This window comes from Ambystoma mexicanum, chromosome 13, assembly GCF_040938575.1.
Source record: "Ambystoma mexicanum isolate Mex_15411 chromosome 13, UKY_AmexF1_1, whole genome shotgun sequence".
Taxonomy (NCBI): Eukaryota; Metazoa; Chordata; class Amphibia; order Caudata; family Ambystomatidae; genus Ambystoma; species Ambystoma mexicanum.
The window spans coordinates 533,351,265-533,375,510 of NC_090938.1; the positions used below are offsets into that span (position 1 = coordinate 533,351,265).

The 24,246-nt window shown below is 47.5% G+C and overlaps 1 protein-coding gene across 1 annotated transcript in view; it reads left to right on the top strand.

The window, feature by feature from the left end:
* Positions 1-24,246, top strand: part of EFTUD2 (elongation factor Tu GTP binding domain containing 2) — a 511,582-nt gene that overhangs the window by 90,879 nt on the left and 396,457 nt on the right. Inside the window, exon 6 of the mRNA XM_069634260.1 lies at positions 1,743-1,808. Within this exon, the coding sequence (XP_069490361.1) occupies positions 1,743-1,808 (66 nt within the window). The remainder of the gene's footprint in view (positions 1-1,742; positions 1,809-24,246) is intronic.

Consider the following 24,246-nt stretch of genomic DNA (forward strand, 5'->3'; position numbering starts at 1 on the left):
TGAAGTATATTTGTGTATGATATTTAACTGCCTCCTTCTAGTGAATGTTTTATAACTGAACAATTAATAAGTGTTTAACCAAGAAACCTTGAGTGTAAGAGTTTATTTGAACACCTGTGATGGTAGACCTCTGTGTACCACATTACAGCTCACATTCCCTCTTGAGATGAACCTTGTTGCTCACCTTCGCTACCAAAAACTGTGTAGTACAGACTTATACCAAAGGTTAGTTTTGCTTACACCTGTAATCTTAGTTGTGTGTAGTGGTCCCCAAGGGTACTGCATACAAACTCTGCCTAACACAGCAGTAACTAAATGTTACTGGAAAAGGGAGCCAATGTTTCTTATGTTGTGGTGTGCTGTTCTCGCAAAATAAAATACAGATGGGACAAAGTGTCCCCCTGCCCTGGTAACATGTTAACACAGGTTAAATAAAAAGGGACGCTGAAGGCGCTCCCCAGCAACACTGAACAGAAGGCGCTGCATGCTGCAGTAATAAAACGTAGATGCTAGAAAAGCAGAACTCCTAACAAAAAAGGGTTCACAAAGCTAGAGTAAAAGAATAAGTGAGTGTGGAAAAAGGTTCCCACTCGCTCAGGAGAATCAGTCCAAAAATCCAATAGTCCAGCAAAAATGCTGGGGGCCTCGCAAAGTGGGGAGATTTACCCAAAAAGGTCATTCTACCTAACGGCACATAGAAAAGGTGACTAAAAATCCCAAAAGATGAAACGTTTTGAGGATACGTATCCCTGCTGCGCACTGCACTGTAAGGTGCTGTGTGCAATTGCCAAAATACAAAAATACAAAGAGTAATAAAGTTTCTCAATACTGAAAGTCTGAAAGACTAGTCTGTTTCCCCAGAACAATGTGCAAAAGGCAAGGGAAGTGAAGCTGAAGGCAGGGCAGTTTAAAAAACCAGCAAAAAGAATGGTATGCCATTGAAATCATTGGAGGACAAGAGGCAAATGAGAACATCTTTCCTAACGCCTACCCCTTCAGCTTGGCTGCATCAGTTGTTATCAGCCAACAACTGTGGAAATCCATATAGGGAGTTCTCACATTGTGCAGAACGTTCCAAAGGGTATCGCGTTCATTTGCTGACACTCGTTTTTTCAAAGTAATTTCTTTGAAGAAAATGACTTCGAATAAATAGGTGTTGGCAAAAGGACATGGAACCTCACAAAGATATCTGGGCATGTTTATGTAATTACCAATGCAGATCGGATGTTAATAGATGGAAACGCACTAATGAATTGTAGTAGAGTGCCCTGTGAACCATGTTATTTGTCCTTAGAGCAATATGTTGGATTGTAGTAAACGTTGTCAGCCACCAAGCACTTTAAAAATTGTTTTTTAAAATGCCATGCATTGTCTTGTACTTAAAATTCTAACTAATATTAACCCATAAAAGTGGTCTAATGTTACTTATATGGCAAAACACCCTGCCTTGCTTGAATATGAAAAAACAACCAGTCTGATGTAGACTTGTTTAATTTCTACATCTTGAAGTTCATTTTGGTTCAGGTGGGTGAAGATTTACAAAGGGAGGTATCACTAGTGATGAGTTTATTTTCTTTCAGGTCTAGTAATAAGCACCCTTAGAGTTCCGCTATTGTATCACATTCCTTCTTGAATGAGTAGTGCGTCTTGAATATCTTAACAGCAAACACCTTCAGAACTACATATGTTCCGGGTTACCATTGCAGATACTAAGGCATTCACCATCTGTGCTTCCTTTTCAGACCTGCTTCGTGGACTGTCTAATAGAGCAGACCCATCCGGAGATCAGGAAGCGCTACGACCAAGACGTAAGTTCACCTTTGGTTTCATTATTATTCGCCAGTATCTGCAGTTTGAACATGAGCGGGCAAAGCTGATCTGTACGTGGTGGTTGCACTTGTCCAAGGACATCAGGATTGGATTTGTATGGCACTAGATCCTCTCAAAGAGCTTTACCCTTGACACTGCTGGGCTGTGGTGCTATGCAATAGTAACATCGATTGAGAACCACCATGTCTTCAAGATGTTAGCCCATGGAGTGATTTTGTAGAGGGAGGGCAACAGACTGAGTGAGCAGCCTCCAATGGAGATACTTAAGAAGTGGGTGTCGAGTAGTAGGGATTGTGTTGCTTGAGTGACGTGGCCTTTTGGGGATGCCAGTCAGAGTCCTTGATGTTCATGGATGCCAAACTACAAATGGCCTTAATGCACCAGGTTGAGAACCATATAAATGTTCAGGAAACATTGGTGTTATGGAGAATTCTAATTTCTGTGCTAATTCCCTTCAATCTTAGAGACCCCCAGCTCTTTTGCTGGATTTAGGACTTTTAATTTCTACCCTGGTGTAAGTGAGACCTTTTTCTCACACTCATGTATTTTTTTATCTGATTTGGACTATGGGTTTCCTTTGTTTTTGGAGTCTGACAAACTCCATAGGCATCTACCTTTTGTATGGTGATACGCAGCACCCTCCTTTAGATTTCTTTTAAGGTTTAAATACCTTTTCTTGGGTAAACTACAGTTGCCAAGTGAAAATGACTTTACTTACCTTTTCTCTTAGTAGGTCCAGCACACACCATCTTATGTGGAGTGCTGGGGGGGGGGGGGGTACTTGGCAGCCCCTCTTCCTACTCTCTCATGTAACATTTCTTGTTAACCTCACTACATTTAATGGCTGGTGGCAGTGGTTTAATTTTCCTACCGTTGTGCTTTTCTACTGCAGGCTGAATCTTCAGCTGCAGTATTGCACCCATGGGTGACCATTGTGTCAAAATGGCCCAGTCTTCTTTTTTTTGCCATTTCTTGTTTGTGAGGTCTTTCTTGGGGTTTACTCTGCGCGCCACACCAGGTTTAACCCTTTTGTTCGTTTTACCTTTGGCCGGCTTCAGTACTGAAACCTGCCTCTGGCTGCAGTGTGTCTAGCAGGGCAGGAAGCGAGGGAGGTGCCCGAAACCCCCTGTCCTCAGTCTCCAGGGCAACCTGAATGCACCCAGTCCTGATTGGGTGGCTGGCTGTCCTTGCAGGACAGCCACCCTGCTGTGTGAGTGACAGCTAGGCTGTGCATGAATGGGAGAAACCTGCATAAAAGGCAAGGCTTCTTGGAATGAAGACAGACGACCACTGGAAGAAACATCTGACAAAGGAATCGTGAAGAGAAGCTTGCTGCATCCTCCTGTACCGTTGAACTGCCCGGTGAAGCCCTGCTGCTGTGCTGAAGCTCCCTTTCCTGATCGACAAGAAAAGCTCCGGAAAGGACAAATTCTTCCCTTGGGTTGGTGGGACCAACCAACTAACCCCAAGACGAACTTTGCTTGAAGACATTCCCCAATTGGCTGTACTTCTTTGCTGCTGCAGGAACTGAGTGCCAGTGGTCGAGAAATCCATAGTAGAGTGCAACATCTTTAAGCTGGACCGAAGTTCCAGGAAGATCCTGAGGACCCTCCCGAAGTAGAGTGACCTAAGCTCTAGTCACCTCACCAGAGTGCTGGACTCAAGGATTGTAGGAAGCCCATCCAGTGTCCAAGATCTGCAGTGGTGCTATTTGTTGGTAGCTGAAACCGCCAAGTGCCGCTGAATTGAAAAGAGCCCGTAGCTGCTGCCGACCTCCGAACTGCTGTGTAGGAGTCCTCTAGACGTCCTCTCTCGTCCCCACGACTGAGGCGCAGGAACACAGGCAGCCTCATCACGAGTTGGGCGGTATCCCGAGTGGGATACCGCCCAACTGTATTTGTGTTACCACCCAACCCTCTGGCGGTATTACCGCCGGATCACGGGTTGGCCAGTAACTGTAATTCTCAATCAATTATCGGCACAATTACCGCTGGTGGTATTGCTGTGCAGTAATTGCGCCAAAAAACTACATTTTTGCAGAGCATTTACCCCCAGCTTAGAGCTGCAGGTAAGAGCTGCCAGCCCGAGATTGGGCCGACCCTTAAATACAGCGGTAATAGCATTACCACCGCATTTAAGGGCTACGGCCCAACTCGTGATGAGGCCCTGGATCTGCAACACTGCAACCAGGACAGAAGCCAGCTGGATCCTCTTCTTCTAACCTAAGGTACTGTTCTGACTAAAGGGGTACTTGCCTCTTGGTCTGTAGCTTGCTTTTCTCCATTGAGATGTGCAGTAGCTGCTTTGTAGAGTTGTTTCTAGCTCTAACATTTCACAAGTGTAACAGCTTGTGGCCCAACAGTAATTTTCTACAACAAACTCTCCAACTTTGTGCAATACTTTTGTGCAATGTAAGAAGTGCCTCAGCTCCATAGACATTTTTCAAATTGACTTTGACTGTCCTGGCTCCCTGCATACTCTTCTAACCCATTGACTTTGATTCTTACTGTCCCTCATAGGTGATGCATCGGTTTTGAAGTGACATTTGCTGAGAGGTTTTTATCTAGACTTCATTGGGGGATTGAAAAGTGCTCACATGCTTTAGGAACCTGTTAAACTTGTTTCCTTCCATTAACCTTTTCCTTTTTGTCAAGCCTCAGAATTTACCAAGTCCAAAAGTGAAATATAAATGCCAAAACTGTCCTAGTTAGTGAAGTCACCTCATGGTGTAGGAAATGTGTATGAAGCATCTTTAAAGAGTATCTACTTGCTTGACTTGATTTTGATAAAGTATCTTGAAGTGTATTTTTATTGTTGCACATTGCCCTTTTTAAAGAATGCTTATTTAAAACTTACCGTTAAATAAATAATTATCACTAGAAAACCTTGAGGGTATTGTTATTTGGATACTTGTATTTGTGGATTTCGATGCTACAGCTCTACAGCTCACATTTACCCCTCTTGAGATAAGTCTGGCTGCTCCGTCGCCCTACCAACCTGTGTAGTACAGACCTATACCAATAGGTGGGTTACCTAATACCAAGAGGACAAGGCTGGCGTAGTCTACCCCAGGGCTACTGCATCAATTCTTACTGAACAATTGGTACTGTCACAGAATGGTAGGTTTTAAACATCACCAAATGGGAAATAAATCGAGGTGGTGGGGGGGGAAGCTTGTAATGGTATGATGGGATTGTTATAGGTAGCCTGGTACGAGAAGTACATATTTTCCAAAAGAAGGCTACCGGAAGTGGATAGGTGTGATGGGACACAAAAGATGGTATTACAAGGTTCAGTATTGTTAGGATAATCATTGTTTATGCCTTGTAATTGTAAAATTCTGAAGGAAAAAAATACTATTGGCTATCTTCCAGCACAGGTTGTGGATACAAAAACCTAAAATGTATTCATAATCTGGAAGATTAGAACCCGGAGATGGACAAGGTGGCATTCTGTTCAAACCCTTCTTATTTTTAAATCGTCGGATACCTATGCTGTCCCTATCTCTTAGGTGGTTGGGCCTTTTCTAAAGAACATGAAAGGGTGCTAGTCAGGATATAAGTTACAAATAAGAATGTTCTACGTCCGGAATCCTGCGTTCTATCCCTACCACTTGTAAAAGAATTGCATAAACACAACAGAAATACACTTTGGCTTGGGGCCCTGAGCAAGTGACTGGTGGTTGGCTTCTGACCACTAGCGTTGTATGTCTTTTTCAATAGTGGCTCCTTGATGCGGTGTGAAGGGTGAGACAGGAGGCTAGCTGACTTTCCCAGCATTTCTCCCCTGTATTGTTCAAGTCAGTCCAATAAGTGTCTCTTTCGCTGTGTCTTGGGGCCTGGTTTCTCTCACTGCACCTTGAGGTCTCCGGTCTCACTCCACCTTGGGGTTTCATTTCTTTTGCCCCGCCTTGGGGCACAGGTCCTGCACCCCGCCTTGGGGTTTCATTTCTTTTACCCTGCATTGGGACTCTGGTCTCTCACCCCACCTTGGAGGTTTCGTTTTTTACCCTGCCTTGGGGGGAGGGTTTCGGGTCTCACCCCGCCTTGGGGGGTTTTGTTTCTTTTACCCTGCCTTGGGGTCTCTGGGTCTTGTCTCTTCTCCACCCTGGTGGTCTCTCACCCCGCCTTGTGGTTTTGTTTCTTCTACCCCGCCTTAGGTTCTCTGGTTTCTCAGCCCGCCTTGGCCTTTGTTAGGGAGAATTTTCATTTCTGTGCCAATTCCCTTTAACGATAGAGCCCTCCAGCTCTTTTGCTGGACTCAGGGCTTTATAATAACTCCTGAGTGGGACTTTTCCTCACTCTCTCATGTGTTTGTTCTGACTAGGATGTTTGGTTTCTTACTGTTTTATGGAGTCTGGTAAACACCATAGGCATCTGCTTTGTGCATTTGGACACACAGCACCTTTTTGTGTAGTGCCATTGAAAAGTGCCTTGGGCTTCTGTTAATGTTTAACTACATTTCATTTTCTTGGGTGAACTACTACTGTTGCTAAGAATAGTAAGATGGCCCCTGTTTTACTTTACTTTTTCCTTTGTGGGTCCAGCACACACCACCCTATGTGGAGTGCTGGGGGTTTGCATACTAACTCCTATAACCCACTCCTCATGTAACATTCTGTTACAATAACTCACTTGAATTGCTGGTGGCAGTGGTTTCCTTTTTTCTACCTTGTGCCATGTATCTACAGGCTGAATCCTCAGCTGCTGTACAGCACCCGAGGGTGACCATTTTCTCAAAATGGCCCCTCTTCTTTTTTGCCATTTATTGTCAGTTTCTTCTGGGCTTTTACTCTGTTGTTTGAATCTGGTTTGAGTCCTTTGTGTGATTTTTGCCTTAGGTGGGCTTCAGCCCTGCAGCCCGCCCAGGCTCCAGTGTGTCTGGAAAGACAGGAAGTGAGGGAGGGTCCCAAAACATCCCTGTCCTTTTGTCTCTAGGTGTGCCTGAGTGAAACCAGTTCTGATTGGCTGGCTGGCTGTCCTGGAGGACAGCCACCTTGCTGGGTGATTGCCAGAATGAATGGAATCTTGCTTAAAAGGCGAGGCTTTTGGGACTGGAGCAGAGCCGACCACTAGAGGACAACATCCGACAAAGACGTGAAGATGCCAGCAGCACACTTCTGGACCGCAAAGTGCCAGGTGAAGCCCTGCAGCTTTGCTGACCCCATTTTCGTTTCGACTGGAAAACCTGTACGGGACGACTTCCACCGTTGGCTGGTGGGACCAACTAGCCGCTAGACAAACTCTATTTTGGTGCAACCCCAATACCAGGGGACCCCTGGCCATCTTCGAATGCATTATCTTCCGAAGTGCGAATCCGGCCAAAACTTCGTGGGGGTACAGAGGAGCCTACAGAAGCAGGACATCTTCATCCAGAGTCCCCTCACCAGAATTCAGGACCAAGGGATCAAGTAACTTCTAACCGGAAATGTTTGTTCTTTTGGTGCTGAGAAAAAGGTGCAAAAACCACAAAGAGCTTCTGAATCAGGGAGAAAACATTGCTGCAGAGTCCGTCTCCCGAGTGCTGCTGCTGCTGGAGTCCGCCTGACGTCCTCCCTTTCGTCACCATGACCAAGGACCAGGAACAAGGGTTTGCTGCACTGCAACCAGATGGCATCCAGCTGGAACACATTCTTCAGTTCACAGGTACTGTGGGGCTTGGTGTACATAAATCTTTTGCCATTTGTGGTGCTTTCTACCTTGGGGAGTGCTATTCTTTCCCTATTCTGAGTTGACCTCCACTCACTGGTCTTTCAGCTTGTGTTTCTTCAAGGTGACTCCCCTTGAGTTGCTGTGATTTTCTATTTGCACTACTGACTATTTAAAGACATTTTCTAAGAAGAGGGCATCAGAACTTCGAACGGGCCCATTGACTTTGGCTGTCCTGGCTCCCTAAAGCCCCCCTTCCAAACCTATTGGCCTTGGCAGTACTTGTTCCCTTTCATGTTTTAATTTTTGAACACTATTATTACTGGGATAAAAGACTGCCTGCATCCCTTTGGGAGAATCTAATTGTTTTTTTAGAGAACCAGTAAGTTCTGATCTAACCCTAACCTTTCCCTTCCTTATAACTCGATACTACAAAGGCGATACAAAATAAAATGTATAACCTATGAAAGAATTACTCACCTGCTTTATTGTTCACCTTTTTGAATTGCACACTAACTTGGGATTAATGTTATTATTAATTGCTGCTTTTTAAAGAATGCTTTAAATAGCTTTGTATGTATGTATGTATATATAAATAAATATACTTGAATACCTGAATTTAATGATTTCTTTGTACAGCTCTACAGCTCACATTACCCCTCTTAAAATACGCGTGGCTGCTCAGTCACACTACCAACTTGTGTAGTACAGGCCAATATTAAAGGGTCTCTTACCTAATACCAAGAGATCAGTCCTGTGCAGTCCCCCACCAGTTGGACTGCACTAATTCTTACCTAACAGTCTTCCCTCTTGTTCCCCACCCTGGGGTTTCTAGGATTTCACTGTGCCTTGAGGTTTCATTTCTTCTACGCCGCCTTAGAGTTTCGTTGGTGTTGGAGTAGATTTCTTTTTTGAGTGAAATTCTCTCCATCTGTGAGTCACCCAGCACTTTTTGCCGGACTCCTGTTTTTTTTATGTTACCCGACTCTCCTGAGTGAGTGGGAGTCTTTTTCCACACTCAGTCTTTTGCTCTACATTTGGGAACCTGTTGCAACCCTTTCCTTTGTATATTTTTGGAGTTACTCTTTCCTCCAAATGTTATGGCATCTGCAATTTATTATTGCAGCATGCTGCACTTTCTGTGCAGTCTTGCCGAGCAGCTCCCTGAGCTTACCTTTTTATTTTTCTGTTACAACATCCTGTTATCAGAGCAGGGGGATACTTTTCATCTCCTGACCTCTATTTTGGGGAATTGGCACACGCACACTTTATGTGTAGTGCTGAGGAGGACATAATGTATCTCCTTTTCCACTTAACCTGTAACTTTCTAGTTACAGTGACAAGTTCATCTGAGTGGCTGGTGGCTGGTGGCAGTGGATACTTTCTACCAACTTTTTGTGAACTTATGTTGCAGGCTGACTTTGCAGCTGCGACAGGGGACACAATTCCTCTAAAATGGTGACTGTACTTTTTCCGTGCCAACTCTTGATGAATTGTCCTTTGTTAACCCTTCTTCTACTTAGCTGGGAGGGGTAGTCTTGATGAGTCTTGTGTCTTTCGCGGGGTTCCCTTGGAAAGCCCGCCAAGGCTCTCTGGACTGAAGGGACAATAAGTGGGGCAGGTGACCGAAAACTCCCCTGGTGTTTGTCCTGTAGTGTGCCTGCCTGGAACCATTGCCAACTGGAAGGCTGGCTGACGCCCCTCTCCAACACAGCCTATGGAGCTGGGGCACTTTCTTAGATAACAAGTCTTGCACAAAGTTAGAATGTTTGTCAGAACAGTACCTTGAGGGGTCCAGCTGGCTTCTGTCTGGTTGCAGTGTTGCAGATACAGGGTTCCTGGGCCTCCGTTGTGGGGACAAGAGGGAGGACATCTGGAGGACTCCTGCAGCAGCAATTCGGAGGTCTGCAGCAGCTACAGGCTCTTTTCAGATCAGCAGCACTTTGCGGTTTCAGCGCTGGGTGAACAGCACCACTGCAGATCTTGGACACCGGTTGGGCTTCCTTCACTCCTTGGGTCCTGCACTCTGGTGAGGGGACTTGAGCTCCGATTCCCGGAGCTTCTGGCCAGATTGCAGACGTTGCACTCGACTATGGATTTTTCGACCCCTGGCACTTGGTTCCCGCAGCAGCAAAGAAGTACAGCCAGTCGGGGAAGATGGTCCAGTGGAGTTCGTCTCGGGGTTAGTTGGTCGCACTAAACCAAGGGAAGAAGTCCTCACTTCCGGAGCTTCTCTTGTCAAGTTTCAGCACAGCAGCAGGGCTTCACCAGGCAATTCAAAGGTCCAGGAGGATGCAGCAAGCTTCTTTCACATTTTCTTAGTCTGGTGTTCTTCCCAGTGTTCGACTCTGCCTCTAGTCCCAAAACCCTTGCCTTTCAAGCAGGTTTCTCCCATTCATGCACAGCCTAGCTGTCACTCAAACAGCAGGGTGGCCAGCCAGCCAGTCAGGGCTGGGTGCATTCAGGCATTCCTGAAGACAAAGTACAGGGGGGGGGGGGTTCAGGAACCTCCCTCACTTCCTGTCCTTCGAGGCACTCTGGAGCAAGAGGCGGGTTTCAATACTGAAGCCCGCCAAAGGCAAAACAAAGGTCTCAAACCTGGCTTGGCGGGCAGAGTAAAAACCCAAGAAAGACCTTGAAAACATAAAATGGTGAAAAATGAAGACCCAGGGCCATTTTGACAAAATGGTCACCCATGGGTGCTATAATGCAGCAGGGGATTCAGCCTGCAGTAGAAAAGCACAATGGTAGGAAAATTAAACCACTGCCACCAGTCATATAAAATAGTGAGGGCAACATAAACAATGTCACATGAGTACGTAGGGTAAGGGGCTACTAAGTAACCCTCCAGCACTCCACATAAAATGGTGTGCGCTGGACCCACAAAGTGAAAAGGTAAGTTAAGTTAAGTCAATTTCACTTTACTACTCTTGGCGAACATAGTTCACACAAGAAAAGGTATTTAAACCTTATGAGAAATCTAAAGGATTTTTCTGTGACACTGCACTGAAGGTGCTGTGTGTCACCATACAAAAAGTAGATGCCTATGGAGTTTGGCAGACACACAATCCAAATCGGGTTGTCAAAACACATGAGAGAGTGAGGAAAAAAAGGCTCATTCACTCCAGGGTTAAAATATAAAAGTCCTAAAGTCCAGCAAAACAGCCGGGTGGTCTCTAAGGTGGAAGGAATTAAGCACTAAAATGAACATTCTGCCTAACACTCGGTGAGTGGGAACCTTTTTCCTCACTCAGTCTTTTACACATTTCTATGGGTGTCATTTTTAAGACTCTCCATAATGTCTTTAAAAAGTTATCCTCTTTGGTAGCTTTTTTGCAATAAGTGCTTATTGTTGCTGGGTAGCCTTAGGGGCTCCCCTTTTAACTTTCTCTGGCTAACCTTGTGAGAACTACAGTTCCCAAGGGTAGAAAGGATCTTTGGATCCCTTTTACATTTTATTAAGTGAGAGCAGCATCCCCCACCTTATGTGGAGTGCTGGGGATATACCGACTATCCCCTTTTTCATTTTAAATGTAACATTCATGTTTGTAGGAAGGAGGCACACCAGTCGCTGGGTTGAAACAAAACAAAGTCCTTTATTCAGGATTGAATTAGGGTTTTGGGTACTTGCAGGGGGTGATAACAAACAAAAGTTCTGATTCAGATTTGGTAGATGAGGAGCAGTTCTCCTAGCCCTTTGGCGTTCGCGCCCACTCCTAATACTCCCAGGGGTACTCTGTAGTTTGATCCTGCAGAATGCGGAATACAAAGAACACCATGATCCTGGTTTCCTAGGGGCTGCCACTCTGCTCTCCCTGTCCTTGCCGCCGGGGTCTACTGGTCCCATGAGAAACCCCAGTTCTTCCCGTACCAGCTGTGTGGACTTCCGGTAGGAACCGTCCGTCTGGCCCCTTCTGGTTTCCACAGTAATGTGTCTCCAAGACCAGTTTGCTGGATGTGCATGTCGGGTAGACCTCGAGTGTCCTTACGCAGCCCCGGGTTCTAATGGGTTCTCGCTGGGTCCTCTTTGGGAAGGATCACCTGACTACAAACCCCCACCGATGGATCAAGCCGATCAACCGATCTGGAAAGATAGTCTGCCACTAATTGGAATGCTGCAGGGCGATGAAGGGTGTTGAAGGTGTACGGTTGTAGGGTTAGGAACCACCTTAGGACTCGATTCTAATCTTTCTGTACGGCCAGCCACTGCAGGGGGGCATGGTCCGTAAAGATGGTGAACAAGCGGCCCCACAAATAGTAGCGTAATGTTTCCACCTCCCACTTTATCGCCAGACACTCCTACTCGAGAGTGGAATATGGGAGTTCATGGGGTAACAACTTAAGACTAATCACGGGGTACAGTGCATCTTTTCGTTCCTTGAGACAAACGCCCCCAATCCAGTCCCAGAGGCATCTTCTTGGAGGTCGAAATGTTTGGTGAAGTTAGGGCATCACAACACCAGGAGGGCTGAAAGGATTTTCTTAAGAGCCAGGAAGGCCGATCAGGCCTTCTCGTCGGTTGACAGATCCCTGGAGTGGGATGTCCGCAGGGCGTCCAAAATAGGTGCAGTGATGTCCCGTTTGTTAGTTGGTAGAGTGGCCTGGGGTCTAATTTCCCTGTTGCTGACAACATACCGGAGGTATTTGGTTTGGGTGGTTGCCAAGGATCTCTTCCTAGGGTTAATATGTAGACCCGCTTCTTTCAATGCGGTGCCTACTTTGTTCTCCTAGTCCTTCGCTCCCACTCCTATTATGCCGAGGGGTACTCTGGCGTTTGGTCCTGCAGGATGCAGAAAACAAAGAACACAATGTCTCGGTATGGGGCTCTTTTAAATCCCCTGCGCCCGTCCCCCACTCCAAGCTGCACTTCGGAGACAGCCTGGGTTACGCTGATTGACTCCACCCCCTTTTTCCTGCTTTGCTGTCCCGGGCTGCCATGATCCCTGTTTCTCGGGGGCTGCCCCTTGGCTCTCCCCGTCCTTGTCGCCGTGGTCTACTGTTCCCATGAGACCCCTACAGTCCTCCCCGGACCAGCTCTGTGGCCTGCCCTAGTGACCTCCGCATCTGGGATCACTCTATCACCAGGTAAGAACTGTCCGACTGGCCACTTCTGGGTTCCGCGGTAATGTGTCTCCAAGACCAGTTTGCTGGATGTGCATGTCGAGTAGACTTTGAGTGTCCTTATGCAGCCCCGGGTTCTCCTGGGGTCCTCATTGGGAAGGGTCGCCCACCTACAATGTTACAAGGACAAACTTACCTTTAATGACTGGCGGCAGTGGACCTTTGTATTAATTCGGTGCACCTTTACCACGGCTGTTTGCACAGCCCCGGTAAAGGCACCCACAGGTGCTTATTTTACCAAAATGGCTCCTGTCTTGTTTTTTCACCATTTTAGTGTTCCTTGTCCTTTCTTGTTCCTTCCCCTGACATCCAGGGTGGTAAATTGCTTTGTGTGATTTTCATCTTCGGCGGGAGTCCTGTGGACTCCCCCGCCCAGGCACCAGAGTGTATGTGAAGGCAGAAAGTGAGGGAGAAGTCCAAACCTCTGCAGCCCTTGGTCTTCCAGCCTGAGTGAGAGATTCCTGTTCAAACTGGGAGACTGGCTGTCCTGAAATGATTGCCAACCCCCCCCAAGTTTGAATGTTACAAGGCTGTTTGATTGGCTGGGTTCCTGCATAAAAGTCCGATCCTGGAAGCTAAAGAGGTTGTCGACCACTGAAACCAAAACTGAAAAGGCAGATGAAGAATTTGCAGCTGAAACGATTTCCAGCGACCGGAGAGCCTGCTGTGTAACCGCAGCCTGTTGTAGTCCTTCCTTCCAATCGCCCTGGGAACTCCAAAAACAAAACCCCGACCCAGAGCCTGGCGAGACCCACTAGACTCAAGAAGACCTGCATTTTGAGCCATCGCACGCCGAGCTGCGACTAATACCTCAATACCCCAATACCCTGGGACCTTGAGCCATTGTGCGGTGCACAGTCTTCCGAATTCCAAATCGCACTGAAATGTCTTGGGAATCCTGCTGGTACTCCAGAGGCACGATTCCACTCTGAAAGGTCCCCTCACCAGAGTGTTGGACCTTGCAAATGATGAGAATCCGGCCGGCGATATTCTGTCTTCTGTGCTCCTGAAAAAGGCGCCAAATCCACAGAGCCGCATCTAGCCGCGTGGTAAATCTTGCCTAGAGCCTTCTCCGTGATCCTTGCTGAAAAAGTACTTCCAGTGTCTTGTCCTTTTATTTTCTTGATAAAGGAATTAAACAACCGTTTTTTTGGCTTCAGATCTTGTAGTCCTCCTGTTAAATTTTCTTCTGTGCTGGCTTGGGTATTTACTTAGCTTTATGTCTCTTGTGATTCCTGTGTAGTTTTGGGGTGTTTTCTGTGATTGGGAGTCCTCTCGTCCAGTGCACCCAGGCATTTGCAGGAATCCTCCTAGGGTGTCTTCTCTTCTCTGAAGCCCGTGGACCCTCGACTAACTCTAAAGTAAAGCACTTACTTGTTCTAACAGTCTTCCTTACGAACTCTGATTTTTGCTACTTAAGAACCTATCCTGACCTGCTTGTTGGACACTAGACCCTAGTGACCCCCATTCTGCCGCCGAACACTCATTCTCCAAGAATAAGGGAAAAACCTCTAAGGATTGGGCCTTTTGCCTAGAAAAGAGAATAAATGTTTAAAAGTTACTTACTTGCAAAAGAAGTTGGTAGCTTTTGAGAGTGAACAGTTACGTTATTACTTACCTTAGAAATGTTCTGCCATTCTGAAAAGTATATATAAGGTTGTTTTACTTACCGTAGAAATGTTTTGCCATTCTGAAAATATCTGCAGCCTCTTTCTTTCCTTAGAAACTGTTTTGCCATTCTAACCGAAAGTAGCTGTAAGGGTATATTACTCGCCTGTGATTTGGGTGTGCCTCTTCCCAAAAGTAATGCTCTTGGTTTCACTTTACTATTCCTGTTAGGATAAATGTATGAGTGTCCCCAACTGGGTCTTACTTCCCCTGACTTGGATTTTACCTACCTAGAATAACCTTGAGTCATTCATAAAGTGTAACCTTGGGTTTTGCTTTCCCTGGTCTGTTTTAGATGGACACAAAGAGTCTCAGGTTTACACCTGCTTTTAAGTTGCTGATTCTGTAAAAATTGTATATTACTTACCTTGAGCATAACTGGGTAATCCTAAAACAAGTTAGCTATTGCTTCCCTTAGTCTGTGAACTGAAAAGCAACTGTAATTGAATATTAAACCCCAATGTCCAACTCCCCTAGAATAACTGTTATCCTGAATCAGAGTTAAAGGCTTTTAGTGTTCATAGAATCAGTGTTCCACTGTTCACAAACAGTATAGATTTCTTGCTGAGCGTCACAATACAACTGCTACGGTCTACTACCTTTTATATTACTGAAAGCAACTATTGGTTTGACTTCCCTAGAACTCCTGTTAGGTGTTCCAAATAAGGTTATATGCTTTGGTCTGTGTACCTTCAAGCATAGTGTGTTTTTCTATAATGTGTTTATATGATCTGTCATAGTACTTATTTCCCCCAAGATTTATCTGGGTGTACTTGTATTTAAATAAACCATTTATTTTTACAATACATAGTGTTTCAGTGTTTCTTTGGACCAGTTGTATTACAATTTCTTTGTACTGATTCTACAGCCCTCTGTCCCTCCTAAGATTAGCCCGGCTGCTCTGTCTACGCTACCATGAACTCTGGTGATACAGCCTTATACTATGAGTCTTGTATTGCCTCAGTTGAATGGTTTTACTAAACCCTTAGTTGGACTTTAGAGACTGTCCTAAAAGTGTAACCTCTAGGTTTTCAACAGGAACCTTTTTCCTTGTGCAAGGTTTGGGCTTGGGGCCCTTCTTTTCTTGAGAGACTCTTGGTTTCCGCTTGGTCTCAGATGGAAGATCCTTTAAGGTTGCCTCTCTGGCTTTCCTTGTCAACTCCCTACTCTTCATAGAGGATGCTTTGGGTGTGCTGGAGACTACACCTAAGGCCTTCAAATCATTGCCCAACAGTACTCTTCCTGGCACTTCTGATTGAACACTTACAGGAATATTTACAGTCCTCTCATTACACTTAATGATAGCTGGCAATATGGGACACATTTGGACTGGGCCTCCTGCTGACTTAGTAAGCCTTCTGGGAGCCTTAGCAACTTACTCCGGTTGAAAGAAATGTTCATCTACCACAGTTCTACTGGCCTCAGTGCCTCTAATGGCAGGGGTGTCCTGACCATTCACAAGTACACTGTCTTTAAAATATCCTTTAGTATTATCAGGAATGGAATTCTAGACCTCAGTGTTCCGTTCCGACAGTGCCAGAGGTACCAAAGAAACTCTAGTCTGAACCCCAATGGGTTCTTCAGCTTGAGGGTGAAAGCTAGCCCTTGTCATTGGAATATCCACATCATGTGTAAATGCGAAGCTGACATAGGGGACCCCTGAAGGTTTACCCTTTCATCTGGGATCTCCTTTCACAACCACAAATCGCACATTTCCGAAATGTTATTTGGAATGGGGGGTTTCTGATAACCTCCCGCGGGTTTGGGCCCAGAGGTTTCACTATCCCTATAAGGTTGTTTATGGGGGAATTTACCCCCTTACGTTTCTGGCCCTCTTGGTGGGGGATTTTTGGAACGATCCTGCTCATCTTTTTTTATGCTTTTTCCCTTTCTGTTTCTTGTGAGGAGCCCCAGAATCCTTGTGAGTATCCATATTGGCCACTGATGAGTCAGCAGCCACTGCTAGCCAGGTGCGGTCTCAGCTCTGGGGAACAGGCATCAAAAATACTTTCCAGCATGGGGACACCTTATGCCTTCATAAGAGCTCACCTTGTATCCCTTAATCCACCCATCTGTGTTTTTTCGGGCTTTCACAAACCCAAGTGGCCCACAAGTTACCATCTCTCTTCTTGTGGTCCGTAAACCTTTTTAGGTATTGGTAAGGTGTCTTCCCAAACCTGGCTATGTGTTACGCTCACCTGATTCCCACGGGGGCGTCGATCTGGACTGGCCCGCTGTTGCTTCCACCAGAGTAACACGTAGAGCCGAGATGACAGACTGGACAGACCCACTTAGCTTCGTTTGTTGGATTCGTACAAATATGTTTCTGCAATGGAGAAAGGGAATTAACCTCCCGTAATCTGAGCGTTAACCCGCCTTCCCACTCCCCTTGTCTGCCCACAGAACACTCCTGAAGTTCCCTCTAAATCTCACCTGAAGATTTGGAAAGATGAGCTCTCCATCCTGCGTCGAGCGCAGGGGCGTGTAGACGACCAGTTACTTCACTGGCGTGGAGGAATTGGTGAGTTCCAGTATTGACTCTAAGTCCAATTGTTCGTAAGAGTTCAAAAGTGTGATCTTCACTCTGCCAGAATCCTTGCAGGTTGCGGATTTAAACCACCAGAAGAGTTCCAAGTGGCAATTGGTAAGATCCTGGTAAGTCTATTGTGGTTCTCCCCTCTGGGGCCGGGGTACAGCGATGATGCAGAATTAACTGCGCTGACCCGAAATGAGGTGAGTACCCCCCTGTGGTAAATCAGGTAAGTCTTTGGGGGTGGTTTGTATTGCCCTTGCTCACCTATCTGCTCTTGTCTCCCTCAGGTGTTGAAGAATGGCCTGGAGATGCTGGATTCGCGATGGAGTAAAGGAATGCAGCCCCGGTTGGTGAGTTCAGCGTGGCTCTGCGAGGTGCGTGGCAATACACCTGAGAAGGCTTCTCTCTTCCAGATCGACGTGCTGGATCAAGGATTCAGGTAAGGGTTTTGTTCTGACCTCTTCCCCTTTTCTTGTTCGAGGTGTTCCAGGACTGAAGCGGGCGTGGCTGAAGACTGGAGCTGCTGAAGACACGGTGAGCATTACGCTGCAGCAAGCAGAATAACGCGAAGCACGTGTGGCTGTCCGGGTGTGGCTTAAATAGCCTTGGAAGAAGTCCCAGGTAAGTATTCTTCCACTGCCCCACCCGAGAGGAAAGGAGTACCTGAGGTAAAGTAGTCCCTTTAAGCCTCATTTGGCTTGTGGCTTCGTGCAGCATGGTCTGCATCAGGTAGGTATGCAGCATGGTCTGCAACAGGTAAGATTTCTGTAATGAGCCTGGCGCCCATGGCGCCAGGACTGACTTTATTCTTATGAGCCTGGCGCCATAGGCGCCAGGACTGTAGCCAAAGAGCCCCTAACTGGGGGTTTTGGGCATGCTTCAAGTGGCATGATGCCTGCTACCGGGGTTGCTGGGCCTGGTCTGGCTTTCCGGGGGCAGGCATCGTGACACTATGAGAGCAGTTCTTACCAACTGGTAATCTTGTCTATCAACATCATTCAACTCCATCACAGCCATTCTGTGGGAGCCTAGAGATTACCCATGGAACAAACGCACTTTCACAAATATCCTATGTTAGGAAAGATTTCTCTTTACTGCACCTTTCCTTCCATCTTTATGGAACCCCCAAACCTTTTGCTTTTATTTTTGAATCTGACCTATACTTTTGACAGTGCTGTGAAGCCTTAAGCTTCACTACACTGGCCTTTGCTCATATGTTAATGGGAAACTGATATGTCCTTCAGGCTGTCAGTACTGGGAAACCATGTTTCGAGGGGATTGGGTCCTCCGACATATTCCATATTTATGACAGGTAATGTCCACCGCTGTGCTGCTTCGGAAAATCTTTGGCATCTGTGTCCTGCGTCGATGACGTCGATGCGCTGCCCCCGAGGACGACCTCCGACGGCCGACGTCACCCGATGTGATAAGTAGGACGCACGACGCCCATAAGTCTCAGTTCCGTTTTTTCCGCGAACGTGTACGCTTCGTGAATCTCGGTACGCCTCGACTCGTTGGAGTTTGCGGTTTTCAATTCTCGGTTCGTTGAACCTGTTCAGTTTGTTGTGAAGACCTGTTTGTGGCGATGTCTTCTTCGTCTTCAACCCCGCGTCCGGGCTTCAAGAAATGCGGGGACTGTGGGTCCAAGATGTCGGTCACAGACTCGCACGACGCCTGCCTCTGGTGCCTCGGGGAGGCCCACGATACGGACGACTGTGTCGACTGCCAGTCGCTCACGACAAAGGCCTTGCGGGAACGCAAGAAGAAGCTGTCAGTAGGCCGGGTGTCTAAGCCCCGGAAGTTGAGGTCTGCGGGGCTTTCAACGGATGACTCGAGGGGCGACTCTCCGCGTCATCGTCAGAAGTCCAGTCGGTCTCCTTCCAGGAGTCAGTCTCGCCACTCCTCCGCATCTTCGAGGCATTCCCGGAAGCGCCGGCATAGGTCGCCTTCCCCGTCCTCTTCCGAGGACTCCGCCCGTCGGTGGGTCGCTTATCCCTCCATGCAAGTGACACCGGAGGAATGGGCTTCCTTCGGGAAGCAGATGCTAGCGATTCTTGAATCGCAGGGCACCGGTCCGTCTGCGCCTCCGAGTGGGGTCGGTCGGCACCGGTCGAGAGACACCGCTCGTACGCCTTCAGGCTCGGGTGGTCGGTACGGCTCACGGGAGAGGTCCCGCTCGGATAAGGGTAGCCGTTCTCGCCATGCCCGTTCCAGGTCCCGGTCCTCGACGCGCTCGAGACCGCGTGATCCTGTTCCGTCTTCGAAGAAGACGTCGACGCCTGTGGCGCCGAGGTCGTCGACGATTTCTCTCGAGGCTCCGCCTCCGAGGGGGTCGTCGGCGCCTAGGTCGTCGACTCGCTCCGGCTTCGAGGCCTGTGTCGATGCCGCCGATGCTGGCGGCCCTGCAGCTGACGTCGACGCCGATTCGCTCGGCGCCGACTCGTTCGGCGCCCTCGACGCCTTTCGAGGCGGTGGTGTCGGAGGGGCCCCGTGGCACGGGGTTTGCCCCTAGAAAGGCTCTGGCTAAGGTCAGGCACTGCTTTGGTCCCCAGAGGTCTTCCCCTCCCTCCCTGCCTGGAGTACATTTCTGAGGGTGATGAAGGCTCTGATGGCGGCTTGGTTCCGGTTACGGTTCCCGATGAACTTATCTCGGGCCCGAGCGGCCTTGGCACCTCGAGTACCTTTATTTCCACCTCTGGCAGTCTTACGATGGCCTCTTGCAAGGATGGCCACCAAGCAAGGAGGTGGGAAAGAATTTAGAATACAAATTTAGCATGCCCAATTCAAATTGCGGAATAGAGAACTGCCTTGCCAAAGGCCAGATCTTGCCCTCTGATGGAATCGAGGGAGTAGTGACGTACAAAAGTATGTACTGAAGCCCAGGTGGCTGCATCACTCCCCTGGTAGAATTGGCCCGCAAGCCAGCCTCACACATGGCATCCTTGCCATCCTGAACCATAGCAAGGAAACCATCCCGTTCGTCCCCTTCGGGAATATGTCCAGCCAAGATTCGGGGTTCACAGGGTTCTTCCAGAGGATCTGGAGATGGTTCTGGGTTTTCTTCACATCCTAGGTTTCCAAAAGATCTCTTCAGTATGTATGAAGAAAAGAATGACATAATTGACCAGCTTGAAACTTTTGAGTATGCATGTCAGATACAAGGAGTGAGTGATGCTGACAGGATTGCATGGTTGATCAGCAGACTGCCCCATTTGTGTCTGCAGTGCCATTATGGAAATGTCAAAGGGTGATAGATTAGACTTTGTAAAACTGAAGCAATCTCTGATCCTCAAGTTTGGAAAGACTACTGCCCAATACTTGAGGAGGTTTAGAGAATACAAAAGAAAATAATGTATGACCTATGCACGTTTTGTTGTAGATTCTTTGAATAACTTGTGTGGCTGGATAGAAGGCTATCAGGTAACCACCTTTGAGGGCATGATCAATTTGGTCATGCTTGAACATATTATTGCCTCTTGTTCCCCAGAGCGTAAGCAGGATTTGGCTGACTCAAAGGAGTTATATCCAAAGAAGCTAGGCATTGCTGCTGACCTATGGGTATCACATAGTGTCCCATAAAGACAAGCCTGCTTCAGGTAAGCAGGCGGAGGGAATGAAGGAGAAAGAGGGTGTGGGTACTGATGGAACAAGGTCTAAGAAGGCCCACAAAAAGCTTACGAAGGGGAAGTCATCGGAATCTGGTCAGGGTAGTCGGAGTAACCCTCCAAGCATGTGAGTGGATACTCTAAGCCTCCCTATGTGTTAAGTGCCAGTGGGACATGTTACACTTGTGGAGCAAGTGACCACAGGAAGGGACCCCAAATGTAAGGATAAGACTTTGCGGGGTCCATTCTGCCAGTCTGGCCTTCTCTCATTATGAGGAAGAAGAGATGGCAGGGGCATCTTTCCATTTTAGACTGCATTCCCTCAGAGGAAGAGTCTGAAGTTAGTCTAGATTTCTTGGAAACTAGTAGTGCTGAAGCATTGGCTCCCATCCCAGTCCTATTGCATAGTGATAATTCTTATGAGGATAGTGTTCAGGTAGTAGGTGTAACTACCTCTACCGTTAAGAACACTGGGCCCAGTCCTACTGGTGTAGCTTCCTTCATGGTAAATCCACATGTTCTTGCCAGCGCTCCTGTGGGGAATACTCAGTTGGCTGGTAGGCCCTCTCTTAGTGTTGCAGTAGCACCTGTCATTTAAGCTGTGACTAGAGAAATGGTCAGGGCATCTGTCAATATAAGGGGAGTGGTTCCTAGAAGAGTGCTGGGTGAGTTGAATCCTCACCACACCCTTCAAGCACTAGGTCTCAGAATCAGGCTGTCTTAGCCAAGCCTAAAATAAAGTCTAGGCCTAAGGGGAAACCCATGGCCAGTGGAGTCAGAAACCGAGGCAGAGGGAAGGAGAACATTCCCCCTGCCTTACCTACAACATCTGTTGACATAGTTGGAAGAGTCCCTATTCCTAGTTTGGAAGAAGGACCTCCAGAAAACCTTGAATCCTATGGGCCTCCTCAGCTGCCTAGTATAGAGGTAGAGGAGAGTCCCAGGAGAGCAAGAAGTATGGGCCAACAGAAGAGAAAACCATCATGGTTAGGCCTATTGGGAAAGGCCTGCTTCCAATGGGAGGATTCTCCCCCAGTGAAGCAAAGAGTACAACAGGAAGGTGGGTTACTGCAACGTAAACCCACAGAGCCCACCAGAGCAGACCTTGAGAGGTTGAAGGTTTCTCAGGTTGTGATGCCCTTCCTCCTACAGTTGGTGTGTGACATTCCCCAGGCGATGGATCCTAGTGTCGGGATATCACCTGTGTGGTCTAACACCCATTCCTTCTGGCCCATGATGGGGGTCCCAGAGGTAATCCAATGTAGGAGTCTCACTCTGTCACCAGGTTGACCGGGGTGAGACAAGAATTTTATTACTACCAGAGACCAGGCCTAATTCTATTAGCCCTTTGACTCTGGAGACCTCTGGCAATAAGTTGCAATTGGGGATTACTGATCCCAATCCCTTGTGCCATCCCACAACCCAGAGTGACGCCCTACTGCATGACAGCTACAGAGGTAGCTCGTCCGCTGTGCTCAGACCCAGTGGAGGGATGGTAAAGTGACACATCAAATGTCACTGAGCTGTCATCCACAGGATGGTCCGAGTGAGAGATATGTCAGATCTCTCAGGAGTTTGATTGGAGCGCTCAGTGAGCCCCAGAGAAGGATGTGGGACCTTCTCCGGTCAAACCTGTTCTGTAAATACCTGTCCACCTGCCAGTGGTCTGGGCCTTGCCATGTTTCACAGCTTTGCAAAGTAAACTATTCTCATGGCTTAGGTGAACCTGGACCGGTTGCCATACAGTTTCCTGGGAATAGTATGAAGGATTTTATCTTGAGGGATACAATTGGAGCCCTGCTTATGGCTATATAGTGGGAGCCAGACAAATCTTTGTGTCTCCCTGCCCTGTGCCAAAGCAGCCCTTCTAATGGCTCCAGTGAGGATGGCCTAATGTCTCCTCACCTGAACCCACATCAGCAAGGTGAGCTGGAGAGTTTGCTGAGGCAATCTCCCCCCTCCCCCCCCCCCCCTTCCCTCCTTGATGTCACTGACACCCTTTATAACAGGATGGTGTAAACCAGACGGTATTCTGGTAATAAGTGAACCCACCAAGGATGGGTATTGTGGCGGCTCAGAACCAAGAGAAGGTTCTGACAGCTGGTGTGAGAGCCATCCTGTTTTGGAACAAAGTGTATGAGCATTCTAGCATTCAGTTCTGAGGAACTGTAGTGGTATAAAGGTAAAGCCAGTTTTGGATTCTGTATGGACACTAGAGCTCTGTGTTCTGTCCCCAAGACAAAAGCAGTCGTTTTTTTTTAAAATATCTAAAAAATAAATGTATTCAGCATTTGGTTTGCAAACTAAACCTTTCCGCCAAAACACCCAAAGGACAAACAAACAAAATCATTAATAATAAAATCAATCACTTTACAAAACTCTTTAATGCACTGAATGAAGTGTTGGGGGAATTCTCTGAAATTTGCTGATTCCCTTCTACCTTAGAGACCCCCAGCACTTTTGATCGACTTATGACTTTTTAACCTGGAGAGAGCAAGACAATTTTTCTGTGATTTGGACTCTGTTTCTTTTGACTTTGGAGTGTGACAAACTCCATAGGCATCATCTTTACATTGTGGCACACAGCACCTTCAGTGCAGTGACGCAAAGGAAGTCTTCCAGATTTCCCAAAGGTTTAAATACCTTCTCTTGGTAAAACCACTATTTCCAAGAGCAGTGAAGTGAAATTGACTTTACTTACATTTTGTAACTTTGTAGACCCAGCACACACTATCTTACCATAGGGTGCTGGAGGGGTTACTTGGTATCCCCTTTGTCTAGTTTCTCATGTAACATTTTATGTTATGCTTGCCACAATTAATGGCTGTTGGCAGTGGTTTACTTTTTACTACCATTGTGTGTTTTTACTGCGGGCTGCATTCGCAGCTACACTAAGGCACCCACGGGTGCCCATTTTGTCAAAATGACCCCGTCTTCTTTTTTCGCCATTTCTTGTTGAAAAGGTCCTTCATGAGATTTACTCTGCGTGCCAAACCAGGTTTGGTCCCTTTGTTCGTTTTGTCTTTGGTGAGATTCATGAGTGAAGCCCGCCTCTGTCTCCAAGACGTCTGGCAGGGGCAGGAAGTGAGGGAGGTTCCCGACCCCTGTGTTCAATCCCCTTGGTTACAGGAAAGCACCCAAAGGTGGTTGGCCGGCAGGCTGTCCTTGGAGGACAGCCACCCTGCATGTGTGATTGACGGAGGCTGGAATGAATGGGAGAAACCTGCATAAAAGGCAAGGCTTTTTGGCTTGGAAGGCAGAGTCGACCACTGGACGAAGGAATCCAAAGAAGAACTTGGAAGAGACGACCTGCTGCAACTCCTGGACTGTTGGTTTGCCCGGTGAAGCCCTGCTGCTGTGCTGAAGCTCAGAATTCGCCTCAACTAGAGAAGCCCTGCAAGGATGGCTTCTCCCCTTGGGTGGGTGGGATCAATGAACCCCAAAGCAAACTCGTCTGGACAGCCTCTCAGAACTGGCTGGCTGGAACCGAACTGCCAGGGAGAGGAACACCAGATTGAGTTAATTGCTTTTAAGTCGGATCCAAGCTTGTGGAAGATCCTCCGGACTCCCATGAAGCAGGACTGACCAAGCCTGAGCCACCTCAACAGAGTGCTGGACCCTAGGTGCGAGGAAAGTCAATAGTTGTAGCCGAGAACCGCAGTGGTGCTGTTTGCTGAGACGCGTGCAGCTGAAACCGCAAAGTGCTGCTGAAGTGAAGTTTGCTCTTTGCTGCTGCTGACCTTCCCAATGCAGGAGTCCCCAGACGTCCTCCCTCTTGTCCCCACGACTGAGGCCCAAGAACAACAGGATCTGCAGAGCTGTATAGGAACATAAGCCAGCT